Source organism: Phascolarctos cinereus, unplaced genomic scaffold (genome assembly GCF_003287225.1).
Source record: "Phascolarctos cinereus isolate Bilbo 61053 unplaced genomic scaffold, phaCin_HiC Scaffold_726;HRSCAF=1367, whole genome shotgun sequence".
Classification (NCBI taxonomy): Eukaryota; Metazoa; Chordata; class Mammalia; order Diprotodontia; family Phascolarctidae; genus Phascolarctos; species Phascolarctos cinereus.
This window is the reverse complement of record NW_027556098.1, coordinates 224838476-224853674: the sequence shown is the minus strand read 5'-3', so window position 1 is coordinate 224853674 and position 15199 is coordinate 224838476. Positions and strand designations below refer to the sequence as shown.

The 15199-nt window shown below is 34.7% G+C and overlaps 1 protein-coding gene across 2 annotated transcripts in view; it reads right to left on the bottom strand.

Moving 5' to 3' along the window:
* The window catches only part of SCN3A (sodium voltage-gated channel alpha subunit 3), a 141650-nt gene that overhangs the window by 44375 nt on the left and 82076 nt on the right, over positions 1-15199 (bottom strand). For both annotated transcript variants that reach the window (XM_020990844.2, XM_078146991.1), the window contains 3 exons: positions 6060-6233; positions 4446-4802; positions 1973-2449 (listed from right to left, as the gene is read on the bottom strand). In XM_020990844.2, coding sequence (XP_020846503.1) covers positions 1973-2449; positions 4446-4802; positions 6060-6233 — 1008 coding nt within the window. The remainder of the gene's footprint in view (positions 1-1972; positions 2450-4445; positions 4803-6059; positions 6234-15199) is intronic.

Genomic DNA, 15199 nt, shown 5'->3' with positions numbered 1-15199 from the left:
GGTCAGTCCCACCACTGTCCTCCATACATACTATAATTTCTTTTGTCTCTGTGTTTTTGCTTATGTTGCTCCTTCTTCTTGAAATGATTTCCTTTCCTCTCTCATATTATCTATATCTTACCCATCCTTCAAGTCCCATCTTGCCAATGAAGCATTTCCATACCAGTACAGTTTGCATTGAACTTTCCTTTCTTTGAATTTCTCTTGCCCTTGGAGTCATTTCACATTTTTCTCTGATCATTTCACATGCATGGGTTTTCTTTCCCTAGACAGTAAGTTTCTTGAGAGCAGGGGAAACATCATATTCCTCTGTATCAAGTAAGCCTAGGACTGTACTTGTCTATGCTAAATAAGTAATTTTGGATTGATGTTTCTTTTTCTTTTTTCAAGAAATCTAAGTTAAGGAGCAAATCAGTCTTCAAGTATGAGCAACTACACTTAATTTCATTAAGTAGACTCTTATGGAGTGGGTTCTGATAAGAAAGGATGGGAATAATCAAATACTTTTGTATAATGCCTTAAGATTTACAAAACACTTTCACATTAGCTATGATATGTTGGCAACTGTGAAATTTCTATAAAATGGCTAGGATAGTATGAGTTGTAACTTGGTTACTCACTATGGTAGGGATTCAGATGTTATGTAATTTGGGATAAAAATCCTATATTCCCACTAAAAAAAAGCCTGGTCCCCAAATAGAATTAGACAGCATCATGGATCTGATTACTATGCTGGCAATACTAAGCCTACATAGCCAATCTTCAAGTGTTATGGCATTTTCTATTGGCATGCTAGTGTATCTTGAAGAAGGATTTGAAGAATTTATAATAACCTGTAATCCTTGTCCACACAACAAACATTGAGGTGCAGCATTGTCAGAATTAATCGTATTATCAGTTGGTCCTACCAATGAAGATAGTGTGTATTCTGAATAAATAAAAAGTAAAAAGGCAGGTAAAAGGGGAAGAACATATATGTATGAAATAAAGAATTAAGATTGGTTTGAGTTGTCAGGTCTTAGACTAGTACTTTTTCAGAGTTCTGATTTCTTGTTCTAATTGGCAAAAAGACAAATAGCCATCACAATTTCTATTTTTTCTTAAAAATCAGAGCATTTCATATATATATATATATATATATATATATATATATATATATATATATACACATATATATATGTGTGTGTGTGTGTGTGTGTGTGTGTGTATCTATATCTATATAGATATAGATATACACATACACACACATATACACATGTCATATCTAAAGATAAACACCATGGTCCTACATATAAAACGCTGTGTCCCGTGAATACCTGAACAGTTTTTTTTTAGAACTGATAGTAAAAAGGCAAGAAGACAAATTCATTCCAATATGCTTTTCCACCGGATTTAAAATATCAGCTTATTTATCCCCTAAACATGCGACACAATGCAAGTAACTCATCCACTTTCCAAATATGTGCAGACAGTAAAATTTTAGCTAGTTATCTAGTTATCATTATGTTTATGGTTTATTTATGTAGGTTCAGATGTGTATCTAAAACAATATTAAAATAATCTTTACCACCAAATGCATTCCATGAATGATATACTGTATATCATTAAGTGCATACTTGGAGTAATTGAAATCGAATACATAGAATTTCCCAAGAAGATATGATTCAGTGCTGTGACCATATGGGGGACAACCGTTTTTGGAAAACCAAATGGAGTTTATTGGAAAGACCTTTTGTTTTTAACATAGAATTTAAAGAAAAAGTTTTTTTAAGAAAATCAATTTGTAGATCTTTCAGAGACATCACTTTACTGTGGAAAATTGTGTGGTTTTCTAAAATTGGGTTCAATGCTATATAGTTTATACACGTGTCAGAATTGTAACATCTAATACCCTATTGATATGTAATTAAGGATTAAATAAAGCATGTCTCTATCAGAAGTTTTACAAATTACAACTTTAAAAAAATCATACCTCTTTGCTTTCTTCCAGTTCTGACTCACTGCTGAAATCTTCAGTATTTAAGTTTTCAAAATCAGATTCACCAACTGCAATTGGTACTGTTACAGTAAGGCTGGGGTTGTTTATGAATGACATGTAATCATTTTCATCAATTATATATTTTTCCACGCTGCTTCCTGTACCTACACCACTGGTAGTTCCATTACCATCTTTCAGATAATTAAGGTCTTTGCTTATTTCAACTGGAGTATTATTGGAAATGCAGCTTTCTATCTTATTGCCTTCAAGGACTTTGATTTCTATAGCTTTTGGCTTTCCAACAAAGGCTTTTTGGACACATTCCCGTATTTCTTTTTTCACATAATCTATCCCTTTTTGCATTCTCCCCACAGCAATCTGGAGATTGTTCATTTCATTATCATCATCAGTAGCAGCAAGATTGTCTGAACTAAATGAGCTCAGCAGCAAGGCCAGAAACAGATTCAGTACCTAAAGGAAAATAGGAGATAAATGTAACTGCATTCATTTTTACATATGTTTGAAATCTTCAAACACTAAAGTCTCCAAATAATAAAAATTCAGTAGAAAGTGTGAGATAATGAAAAGGTACATGGTGATTGTGAATAGACTGCAACACATAACAAATTAGGAATTATGAAGAACTGTAGCAAGGGATATTATTAAAGAAATACATGACTAAAAGAAAAGATGGACTAGGTATGTAGTGACAGCAAGATGCACACAGTAAAATAAAGCATTAAAAATGGGTGAGCTCTGAGATCCTACATGCAATACTAAGACAAAACAAAAATGAATCTTTTTCATGTTACCAAAAGGATAATGAAACATCACAAACTTCCCACCCATCCTCTTCTCTCCTTCCCCCCCCACTCCCCAATTAAAGCATTTCTAGTTATATAGATCAACACTGGATAACAATCATGGTAAGACAGAATGACCAGCAAATAGATTATAGTTCTGTGGAGCCTTTATTGTTATATTTGAACTGTGGTAAATGTTGGCATTAGCTAGTGCTGCCATGACACATGTAAAAGCTTCTGTTCCATCTCTCCCTTTCCCCCAAGCCAGAAGAAGGAGTTTTTCCACTTTACTGGTTTTAGCTTCTGCTTTTCATTGACTTTCACAAGGATGGTCCTAGCTTAATTGTTAATCAATGTGTAACAACAAGAGTTTGGCCACTGTTAGTGGCTTCATAAAAACTGCTTCAGATAAAGGGCTGTTAGAATAGAGCAGATTATTTTAAATAAAAATTTCTAAAGAGCAAATTATACATTTGCACAAGGCTTTAACTGGTCTCATCATAAATATACTTTGCAATTTGTGTGTGTATATAATTTAAAAGAGAAGCGTGTGAACCATAATTGTGTATACAAATTGTCTTTGTCTCTTATCTTCTCTACCAATAGAATATGATATGAGTTGAGAATCTAACTGAAATTCCAGCAACAGCAGCAGGAAATGTGGAAGCAATTAAATGATAAACTAATAAGCTATGATTGATACAGTTGTAGTCTACTGTTGTTGATGTAAAGGGATATTTACTTAGAGATATTTCTGTGAGATAAGGTGTCTCCATAAATTCATTATCTATGTGGTGAGCAGACACACAGAGGTTAAGGTCCTGGTTTGTCTCCTAGCTCTCCTCTAGATTTTCTTCTTAACCTAAAGCCTCTCAATTTTGCAATCTAAAAAGAATAATTTCATACATATGTGCATATGCCTATCTGTGTAGTTATATAGATCTATCACATCACTGCTACAGTTCTCCCAGGAATGCAAGCGCTTCAGTTTCTTCTAAGAGCACAGTCTAACCCAATACTACCCAGAACTGCTTTTGATTGATTCAAAGACAACTGAGATATTTTAACATTAAGCAACATAAAACCACAGTTCCAACTTTATATTCAATTATCTCCTCTCAGAATACAGCTCAAAATTGGCTAAGGCTTAGAAACTGCCTAAAATTTGGGAAATCTAAATTTCTGTAACTTAAATTCAAGTCCTTAGTTTCCTTTTTTCCCCTTTCTAGGTAATTCAAACTGATGAGGGAAAGCATTATACCTTGTTTCTGTTTGTCTTTGCACTCATAAGACTTAACACAATGTTTTGTGATTAATAAGGATTCAATAAATATTTGTTTAAGGAATGAATTATTCCATAGAAGAATTCAGTAAGGTCAGCAATTATTCTGTAATTTTTTGAGTTTTTGTCTGAAGTATATCAATAATTACACCTGATTTTAATATAGTAAAATAAAATAGAATCAGAGTTCCAGTTCTCTCAAAAGTTTGATAGTCATGTGACATGCCTCCTCATTTTTGAAGAATATTATTGGGGTATAAAAAAAGAATAAATTGTAGAAATACTTCTGTTAGAACCAGATATTTCTTACATCCATATATATGTGGACATGTATGTAATCTATGACAAATATATGTTTGAATCCTTTGGAATTAAAACATACCACTAGGTTCCCAATCACCATGACCAACATGAAAACAATAAGGCACATGGTTTGGCCTGCCACTTCCATACAGTCCCACATGGTCTCTATCCATTCTCCACACAGCACCCGGAACACAATGAGGAAGGAATGGAAGAAGTCATGCATGTGCCAGCGTGGCAGTGTGCAATCAGTGTTGATCTTGCAGACACATTCTTTGTAGCTCTTGCCGAAGAGCTGCATGCCGACCACAGCAAAAATGAAGACAATGATGGCCAACACCAAGGTCAGGTTTCCCAGAGCCCCTACTGAGTTGCCAATGATCTTTATCAGCATGTTCAGTGTTGGCCAAGATTTTGCCAACTTGAAAACCCGGAGCTGGAAACAAGGGGAAAGATGCTTTCAGTATTAATCATAATGAAGATTTGGAAGTTTTTTATTTTGTCTGAAATGTTGTAGGTACACCTCTAAATGATGGCAAAAGTCAGTATATACTAGGCCAGTTCTGTTTTTATACTTTAATAGAAAATTCATGTTATCGGTGCTCTAAACTAAGAAATTATGTTGTTCTGAAAGTATTCATGTCACATAATTTTATATTACATGAAATTCCTGTAAAATTAAAGAAAGAATAAATACTTAGCTAATGTTAATGAAACCAAAATTGTTGAAGCACTTAGCTTGCAGAGTAGTGAATCAAATAGAAAGCTGGCCTAAACGCCAAGAATGATTAGGTTTCACCTCTGACACATATTTGCTGTATGACCCTGGCCAAGCAACTCACTTTTCCATGCTCTAGGCCAAACTTTGGATTCGGTCAAAAGGCCGCACTTAAGGATCTAGAAGGCCATATGTAGCCTCAAGGCTGTAGGTTCCCCACCCCTGTTCTAGGCAATTTTCTAAGACTATAAATTACAGAGAAGGTATTAGTTTTCATGAGTAGAGGTTGTTTCCTCACATGAGAGTTCCCTGTACCAATGAAAATCACAGATCAAGTCTCTATCCTTGCCTTATAGACTGACAAAAGAGAATAGTTAAAACCTTGTTAAGGGATTACTAATGAATTTAGGTAACTAAAACTCCCTATAATTTAGGGAAGAAAAATGGGATTAATTTGAAAAAAAGTGACTTTTAGACTATTTTAAAATTAAATAAGGAAAAAAAGAGGTTGATATTTTTAAAAACAAAATATCTTTTCCCTCAAATTTTTCATAGTACCAGTATAGATTTTGCTAAATATTTATTGAAAAGGCTCATACTAAAAAAATTTTGTAAAATTTTCATTTTTGATACTTAATTGCTTAGATTAATGAATGAGTTATAAATTTAATTATACTAAATATAAAACAATAACAAAAATGAACTGTTTGCCTAATTTTTTCAAGTTTCAAAAGCACATTTATTGATCCTTTAAAGATATCTATAGAAGTTTATCATTTTTTTTTGTAAATACCAATAAACCTCTTGGTTCTTGGTGCATAGGCATTTATATTTAACCCTTTACTGGCAATTTCATCATCTCACATTTTAATACTTCTTGAAAGTTCCTGATCATAAAAACATATAATGATTACAGTTTAAAATAAGCATCAAAATAACAAAGGCAGAATATAAAGATGGTGATTCTGCATCTACCAGTCTAAATGATCGGAGAACTGACAATCCTTCCACGTTGGCCAGGCCGAGCTCCATTAAACTAAGACTGACAATAATGCCATCGAAGATATTCCAACCCTCTTGGAAATAATAATATGGATCCATGGCAATTATCTTGAGAACCATTTCAGCTGTGAAGATTCCAGTAAATACCTAATGTAAAATATAAATGATTACTCTCATAACATTAAAAAATGCTGATACAATTATTTACAATTCAAAGATTTTAAAAGGTAATATTATGGTAGCTCTTAATATTACTCTAGATTAGAAAGTAATTTAATGGTGGAACATGTCTATGAAAGTTTAGGAAAATTTTTAAAATTTATCTTAAAGCATTGAACTTTTTCTCCAATTATAAAACAATTTATATTTTAGATTACCAGGCAAATGCCAATTTTAATTTTGATTTCATCATTCCCAATTTCTTATCTGTGGTTGAATAATTTCTGAAATACTTCAATGATGAAATCCTTTTCCCCTCCATCATCACCTCTTTCATTGCCAAATTAATTTTATTTTCACTTTTTTGAAAGGAATAATAATATATCATTTATTTGGAAAAACCAATCACTTTTATAAATGCTGATAACTCAATAGAATAGTAATATTCTTCATGATTTTTTTTGCGGGGTTAAGGCACATAGCATTTTGGTTGTAATGTTATAGACATTCCCTAAACATTAAGAACATGTTTTCACAAATGTTGTAAATTAATGACCTCTGGGTACATGCATGCCTTTAGATTAAGGTTAATGGATTCATAGAGCAAGGAACCAAAGATTTAATTAAAATCATTGGGAAACATCCTTAGTATTCAAACATCCTTAATTAAAATTAATGAGTTAATAGCTAAAATGAGTAAATAGTTAAAATACTCATTGGAACAAGAAAAGAAAACAATGAAACAAATTCATAGTTTGTGTTAGCTGAAAAAGAGAGGTTAAAATGAACAAGAAGATGGAAAGAGGCCTATCAAATTATGCTTCCAGAAAATTGTTAAATAAATTACATTAACTCAGAGTAGTTGAAGACTGTATTTTAAAGAGGTACAGTCAAGCTTACCATCTGTTTAGTGGTCTACTGTGCTTTAAAGGAACATTGTAAAAGTGAATAAGCTCCAAAACATGTCGTCTCCTAAAGTACAACTTTAATACAAAGAAAATAATCAGCTTTTCTAAATGTGTCAATGTTGATGAAGCCCTAAATTTCCCAAACTACAGAGAAAGTGCTAGACATAGGTGAATTCAGTGATTGGCACATGAAATGATGTTACCCATTCACTGAAGCATAAGAATATTTTACTTTGTGAAAGCTTATATACCTATGTGTGTGTATATATATATATATACATACATATATACACACACATATATATATATAATATACACACATATACATATATAAATCTAATTTATTTTAATGCATATATTAGGAAGGTAGTCTTCATTTTCAACAGAATTCTTTACTTTTGAAGAAAAACTCATCACAGGATCCCTTAAATATGTGATTACCTCTAATAATTGTGCAATATTACTTTATTTAAGTAAATTTCTTATATAGTAATAATAATAATGAAACAATAATAGATGTGTTTATATAGTGCTCATTATGTGTAAGGCTAAGTACTAACATGCTAAGCATTTTATAAATATTATCTTATCTGATCCTCACAACAACCCCGGGAGATAGATACTTCTTTTATCCCTGTTTTACAGTTGAGAAAACTGAGAGAAACAGATTATGTGACTTGTCCAAGGTCACATAACTAGTAAGTATCTGAGATAAGAATACAGCTCAGGTCTTCCTGACTTCAGGCCCAGTGCTCTATCCACTGGACCACCTAATTACCTCACTACTACCTTGGTACTTTTCAGGAGTAAACCTATTATATAAGAAACCAATGATAGATAATAGATAAATGATAGATGGATGGATTGGTGGATGGATGGAGGATGGATGGATGGATGGATGGAAAGAAAGACAGACATAAGAAACAGAAAGATACTTCAGAAAAAATGACCAAGAAAACTATGGTGAATCCTGGTCGCTAATCTACAAACCTCTGCTTATGACTAAAATTAGGAAAAAATATAAGGTAATGTTTTTCAGAAGTTTTGATGATTACCCATTCAAGTGCTATAACAATTATATAAATGTGTTTTGAAAACATACTGTTTTCATCTGAAATCTTCTTTAAGTATCATAATAGCATTTTCAAAAGCAGCTTATTGCTTTAAAATTGTTCAGTTTAAAATCACAACTATTCATATTGCCTTGGTATTAGGAATAAGATTTATTATAGATGGTAAAAATATTATTCTTCCAATATATAGTTTAAAATTCTTCTCACTTGAAGAACTGAAAAAGAGTGAGTTTCTTTTTTATTATTTTCCTGTAAATTTAGTTATCTCTGTCAGATAAGAGTTCCCAGGAAGTAGCTTTCATTCCAGATGAGTGTACTCCAGCATGGTGATTGTGGCTACTGAGACTGCTGGTCTTGGATACATGGGTTTATTTGCCATCTCAGACACTTATTGAGTGTGACTTGGATGAGTTATTTAGTTTTTTTTTACCTCAAGGTCCACAATGTGTAAAATGTAAATAATATTTGAACCACCTGTAAAATACTGTTCATGAAGAAGGTGATTTGCAAACCTTAAGGTTATATATAAATGTCTTATTGTTGTTGTAATGTTGGGGATGGGGAGAGTAATTTGATCAGGAGAACGCTGTTCAATTTGATGAGCATCCCCCTTCCCATCAACTTGATGGGATCGCTAGACCTTTGTTAGAAGAGAGTACCTCCTACAGATTAAGACAGGTACCTTACCTCTTTGCTGAGAGACATATGCCCCTAGACCTTGCTAAAGGACACAAGGAACTCCCCTAATTGGTCCCTGATGATGTATTTAGCTGATTCAAAGATGAATGGCAATTGTCAGTCGGGGGAACTCTTGGCTTTTTTTTATTTTGCAATTGGGTTAAGTGACTTGCCCAAGGCCATGCAGGTAGTAAGCGGCAAGTGTCTGGTCTGAGGCCAGATTTGAACTCAGGTCTTCCTGACTGTGCCAGTGCTCTATCCACTGCGCCACCTACCTGCCCCTGGAACTCTTGACTGTTGTCAGAACAACCTCTATTCTCTTCCAATATTGAACTGTGAAAAGCTTTGCTCTTCTAAAACCCCTTTTGCCTTGAACTTCCAGTCCAGAATGCCACAGGGTAAGGATTTGTCCTATCTCCTTTCTTTCTCCCTCTTCCCTCTCCCCTTCACTCGCCCCCAGTAGCAATCGCAACTTTTGGGGTAAACATTCCTTTTTCGTGAACAAAAGTGATCTCCACATAGCAGTGGGAAACATGTATTTGCCCAGACAAACCTGGGATTGGAGTTCTAGGTCCTCTCAATTCCTGGCTGCCTTTTTCTTCCTGTTTCTTTTTCCTTTGTACAAATCAGTTCCTAGTGATCTGAGAAATGGAAGTTTCCAAGCTCAAGGCTGAACTGATAGATAACCCTGATTGGAAGGGTTCTTGAGTTTGGGATTTATGTACCAGCTATCCAGAGGTAAAAGGTTTTCACAGCAGAATGTTTTTTAGAAGAGAAAAGTACCATCGGTAAGAGAACTCTGTAGATAAAGGACTAAAGCCTAGCAGAGGAGACCTGGATGGACCATGACAACCCTGCATGATAACAGGTGTGACTAGCTTGGACAGTGCAGAATTGAAGTGAATTGGAAATAACTAAGTAGTATTGTCACAAAGGATATTTGCCTTCTAGGACATTGTAATAAATGTAATGGGTTAAGTGGTAGTTGTTTCTTTTTGCATTTTGAATGTACTTATTCAGGAATACCTATGAGTCTGTTGCATCCTATGTATTTTCTGTGGTGGTGGAAATAAAAAGTTCTCCTCTATCAGACGACCGTATTCTGTGTAGAATACTTTGAAGGGAGTAGAGCCTGTTACCTACTAAATGAAAGCCATACCTAAACTTTATTTTAGAGATTTTCCTGGAGTTTTATGAGCTTGGTCTATATGGGGCCAGAGGCCCTCATGGTGGAACCCCTGGGCTACAAGGTACACATACTAGTCCATAAATTTATATCCATAATTTTAATTTTTGATCACCTAGAAAAATTGAAAAACCTTTTAAAAGTACCCTCTACATTGGAGAAATATTTTTCTACATTGCTTAATCTCTTAATCAGTTAATTACTATGCATTTATTAAGCACCTATTATTTGCCAGGCACTGTCCTAAGTGCTGGGAATACAAAGAGGCAAACAATAATGTCTGTCTTAAAAGACCTCACATATCTTTAATGTAAATAATCTTAAACCATCTATGATTTTATTTATATGTTGTTTAAAACTCTGATTGAATCTGCATGGCATAAAACATAAATATGGGAACTTGTATAACTAAATTCTTTCTAGGGTAAAGAAACAGAAAGAAGTAGGCAGAAGCACTAGCATTTCTTTATAGGCAGAAGTCAGCTTAAACGTCTTTGAAACTATGTGACAATAGTCAGTGTGGATTTCATTTTCATATTGCAGTAGAAGGGAAATTAGAACTCTAATAGAAACTTCTCATTAAATGTTAACTTGCTTTCTGAAAGCAGAGGTTACTGCTGTAAAATGTGGTCCTGACAATACAATGCTGTTTAAAATTCAAACACAATTGCTTAGCAAGCAGGATCCAGTTGAAAGGACTAGATTTATAATTATTGCATTTGTACAAAGGTGTTAGAGAAGTTTAAGCATTAACATAAACATCAAAGTTGCCTTAAGAAGAAAATAATAGATTCCATAATACAATATGAAATATTTATAATGATTCCACTTCATTTTTAACATTGGTCTGAGAATAAGGAAATATGGGCTCTGCCATGAACTAGATGTGTAACCTTGGGCAAGTCATCTTCCCTGATTCCCCAATTCCTTCAATTGTAAAAAGGAATTGAACAAGATAATCTCTGAGTTTCCTCTCTGGTCTACAGTTCTGTAGTTTATAAGAGGGATTTCTTTGAAGCTTTAAGGGATACATTGAATGGTAGAATCCAGATTAACAACAGTCTGGAAACTGGTCCAAATCTAATGGAATAGGGATAATGGTAGAGTCCTGTGTATAGGTTCAAAAAAATCAACTGCCCATGTACAAGATGGATGTGAGATGACTAGACCATGGCTCATGTGAAAAAGACCTTAGGGTTTTAGTTAACTATAAATTCAACATCAATCAGTATAATATCACTGACAAAAGGCTGGGGTGCTTTTGGACTACATTAGGAGAAGTCTAGGGTCTGAATAAGAGAAGAAATGATCCCACTGTATTGTGTCCTGGTCAAAACATATTGGGAGAATTGTTTACAGTTATGAGTACAAATTTTAGGAAGGGCATTGATAATCTTTTATATTTAGAGGAGGTTAACCAGTTCTGTTTAGCGACTCCAAACCATGGAGGATGGTGGGAAATAAGGCTGGAAAGGTAGACTGCGACCAGATTGTGGTAGTCTTAAAAACCAGTCAAAAGATTTTGGACTTGTTACGATAGGGAATCATTTTTGGTTTTTAATAGAGAAATGATAGTGTAGAAATATTGTTGTAGATGTGGTATATAAGGGGCAACTAGGTGATACAGTGGAAAAAAGTGGTATGTAAGATGAAACGGATGGGGGGAAGTTTGAATCTGAGAGAAATTTTGAAAAAAAAAAAGAAAATAACAAAATGGGTGCCAAAATTGGATATGAGGAATAAAACAAAGGGAAGAGTCAAAGATGACACCGAGGCTTCTATCTTGGATATTAGGTGGTAGTACCTCCAAATAAAATGAATTTGTTTAGAAGGAGAGTTTGTTTGAGGGAGAGAATAATGAGTTTAATTTTTGTCCTATTAGATTTGATATTATTGTAAGCAATTGACCTGGCTGTTAAAAATTTGGGACTAGAAAGCCAAGAGTATATCTATACTCACAGATGAGCTGAGGGTAGAAAAAGAAAATTATTTAATCAAGGATAGAGTTTTAAGGGAGTTCTACATTTTAGGATGGGAAGAAGAAGAGAAGGCAACAAAACAAATAAAAAAATAGGGGTCATAAAAGAAGGAAGAGTTTCAGCAAATTCTAGTGTCGTGGAAGCTTAAGAAAAAGAGTTATTTAACCCTGTTACTGTTCAGGGCAGCTGTTATCAAGTTTTGTTATTTAAAACCCACAAGTTTTACATGTCTCCTTTACCACTCACAGCATCACCACCCTAGTGCAGACCCTCATAATTTCATGCTTGGACTATTGCAGTGGCCTTCTGCTTGGTCTCCTGCCATAAGTCTTTCCCCATTCTGGTCCATCTTGCACTCAGCTGAACTCCAAGGGCTTCCTGTTATCTCCCGTATCAAATATAGAATCCTCAGTCTGGTTTTTAAAGCCCACCAGAACTTGGCCCCTTCCTGCCTTTTCAGTCTTCTTAAACTTTACTCCCTTCTACGTACCCTATGATCTAGCAACACTGGATTTCTTGATGTTCCTTGCAAATGACACATGCTTGAAATGTTCCACCTGTACACCTCCGTCTCTTGGCTTTCCTAACTTCTTTCAAGACTCAAGTCAAATTCTACCTTCTTGAGAAGGCCTTTTCCTGTTCCCCCTCATTGATGCTGTCTTCCTTCTAATGTACATATGTTTATGTGTATGTTTGCATATGTGCGCATAAACATATATATGTATACATATATACATAAGCAAGAAAGAAAACAGTTTACAAAGTCTATTTACTCTTCTAATATTATACTGTTAGTCAACAAATATTTATTAAGTGCTAAGCACTAAAGATACAAAGAAAGGGAAAAAACATGGTTCCTTCCCTCAAGGGTTAAAATTCTAATTAGAAAGACAGCTATTACGTAAAGATAGATATAGGTAGAGACATATTTGCATGTATATATACATGCAATTTCTATCTACATACATGTGAATATTGCAATGTCTATATACATATCTATGTGTGTACACACATAAATGTATATAGATGTGTATAAATGCTCATATATCTATATCTATTTTATATTTACATAATTGTTGTCTTTCCAATAAGAATATGAATACTTTAGCGCAGGAGCCATGTTTTTTACTTTCTTTGTATCCCTAGTGCTTCATATAAAACTTGCCATATAGTAAGCACTTATTAAATATTTGTTGTTTGACTGACAGTAAATTGCTAGAAGATTAAGTCACCAGTTTAAGTTATCTTCTTTCTCATTGTTCTTCAGTAGATTAAAGTGAAAACACTTGCATATAATTATCTTGGAAACAGTGCAGTATAGTTATATTTGATTGTAGTCATCACATTCTGTCTGTGGACACAGAGTCTTTTTTTAATGTGGTATTTCAAGTAAAATGTGTGTCACCTATGTCACCTCTGAGCAGAAATGAATCCCTGAGTCCACCCCTGAAGGGACCTGGGCCATTCCTTGTAACTTTTCTACTTTATTGATCAGCGTGCTTCCAGTAACCTAGCTTCAAAATGTCAGAATAAATCTGTGACTTTTCCATCACTCTGACATTCAATAAGTTGCCATATCCTGTTGCTCATCCCCTGCACCCTGTCTTCCCTCCAAAGAGTCTCTTCATCTGTTCTGTCTCCACTCATGCATCTACCATCCTAATGTAGGCCCTTATCACAAGATTATTATGATAGGCTCCCTGACTTTTGGTCTTTCCCCTCCCCAATCCAGATTTCTCAAAGCTGACAAATTATTCTTACTATTGCACTGGTCAGACCTGTGCTAAAACCCACCACAACAAAACAAACAAACAAACAAACAAACAAACTCTAGTGAAGCCTTATTGCAGATAGAATGAAATATGAAATCCAGATATTTCAAGGTCTCCACAATCTGGCTCCAAACTAACTTTCTGGCTTTATTTCTGTAAATTGTGGTCTAACACACCATACTTGCAGGTCCAATCTTGGGAGCTACCCATCAAACCCCACTCTTTTTGAACTGTTATGCCTCCAGCAAGAGTTTCCTCTGGGAAAGTTTCTGGATATGGCTTTTATCTAAGTTTTCACATGTGTGGATCAAAATGTGTCCCAATTCCATACAAATTATCAGAGTAAAAATACATCAGTTTAGGATCATCATTACTCTACCCCCTAGAAAATACAAAGGATTCACAAGATACCATAAACAATGCACAAAACACATAATGGACTCATTATGGTTCATAAACAGTAATTCTCCTCCCACTCATGACTCCCACTTTCCAGAACGGCATATTCAGTCTCCCAAACTTACAGAATCATCCTGTGATTTGTTCTTCCCTTGTCAGAGAAACAGACTTGGGGCTGATAGAGAGGCAACTGCTTTCCCACTGAACTTGCACTATTCAAATAACCCTTTGGAAAAGCAAGTACACAGTCCAGGTCTCTTATTACCTAATATGTTAACTTTATTCCCCCGTTATTCATCTTGTTCATCGTGCATAATTTTCTCCCCAAGAGGTAGGTACTACTCATAAACTTGGAAAGTACCCTTTCTCTGATATAAAGCTGCATTTTGGAGAAGCAAGTCCCAAAGCTGACCTGCACTATCTTCATTAAAAAGCTAGATTCCAGGAAATACCCTTCATCTTTTACTATAAGGCTCTATTCCAGAAATCACATTCTTGGGGTTTTTAGGGAGGCAACCCTAAGGCTGATACCACACAGGAGTCTCATTCTTTTTTAAAGGAAGATGGAAGTCAGAACTCCTACCACCAGACCAGGTGATTTCCTTTCCCATAGCTTCTCTGTGTTTGGGAGATTACGCCAATGATTCTACAAGACTGTTGTAATCAGCTTTAGAGGGCCACGAAGTATGCACTGCCTTACAGGCTTTTATGCAATTATTACATCTGGAATTTTTCACTTTTGATGCATTTGTAAGGAAAGTTCTTCACTCCCTTAGAGACATCAGGGCATCATTGTAGCCTGGTATATACTATGCTTTTGCTTGAATGATCTCCTTTGTCTGGGTCCCACTTCATTTCCTCCTCGTAGAATCTCTAGCTTCCTTCAAAACCCATCTTAGGTGCCACTAGAGTCTTTCCAGATATTGCTATCAACATTGTTCCCCTACTGTAAGTACTGC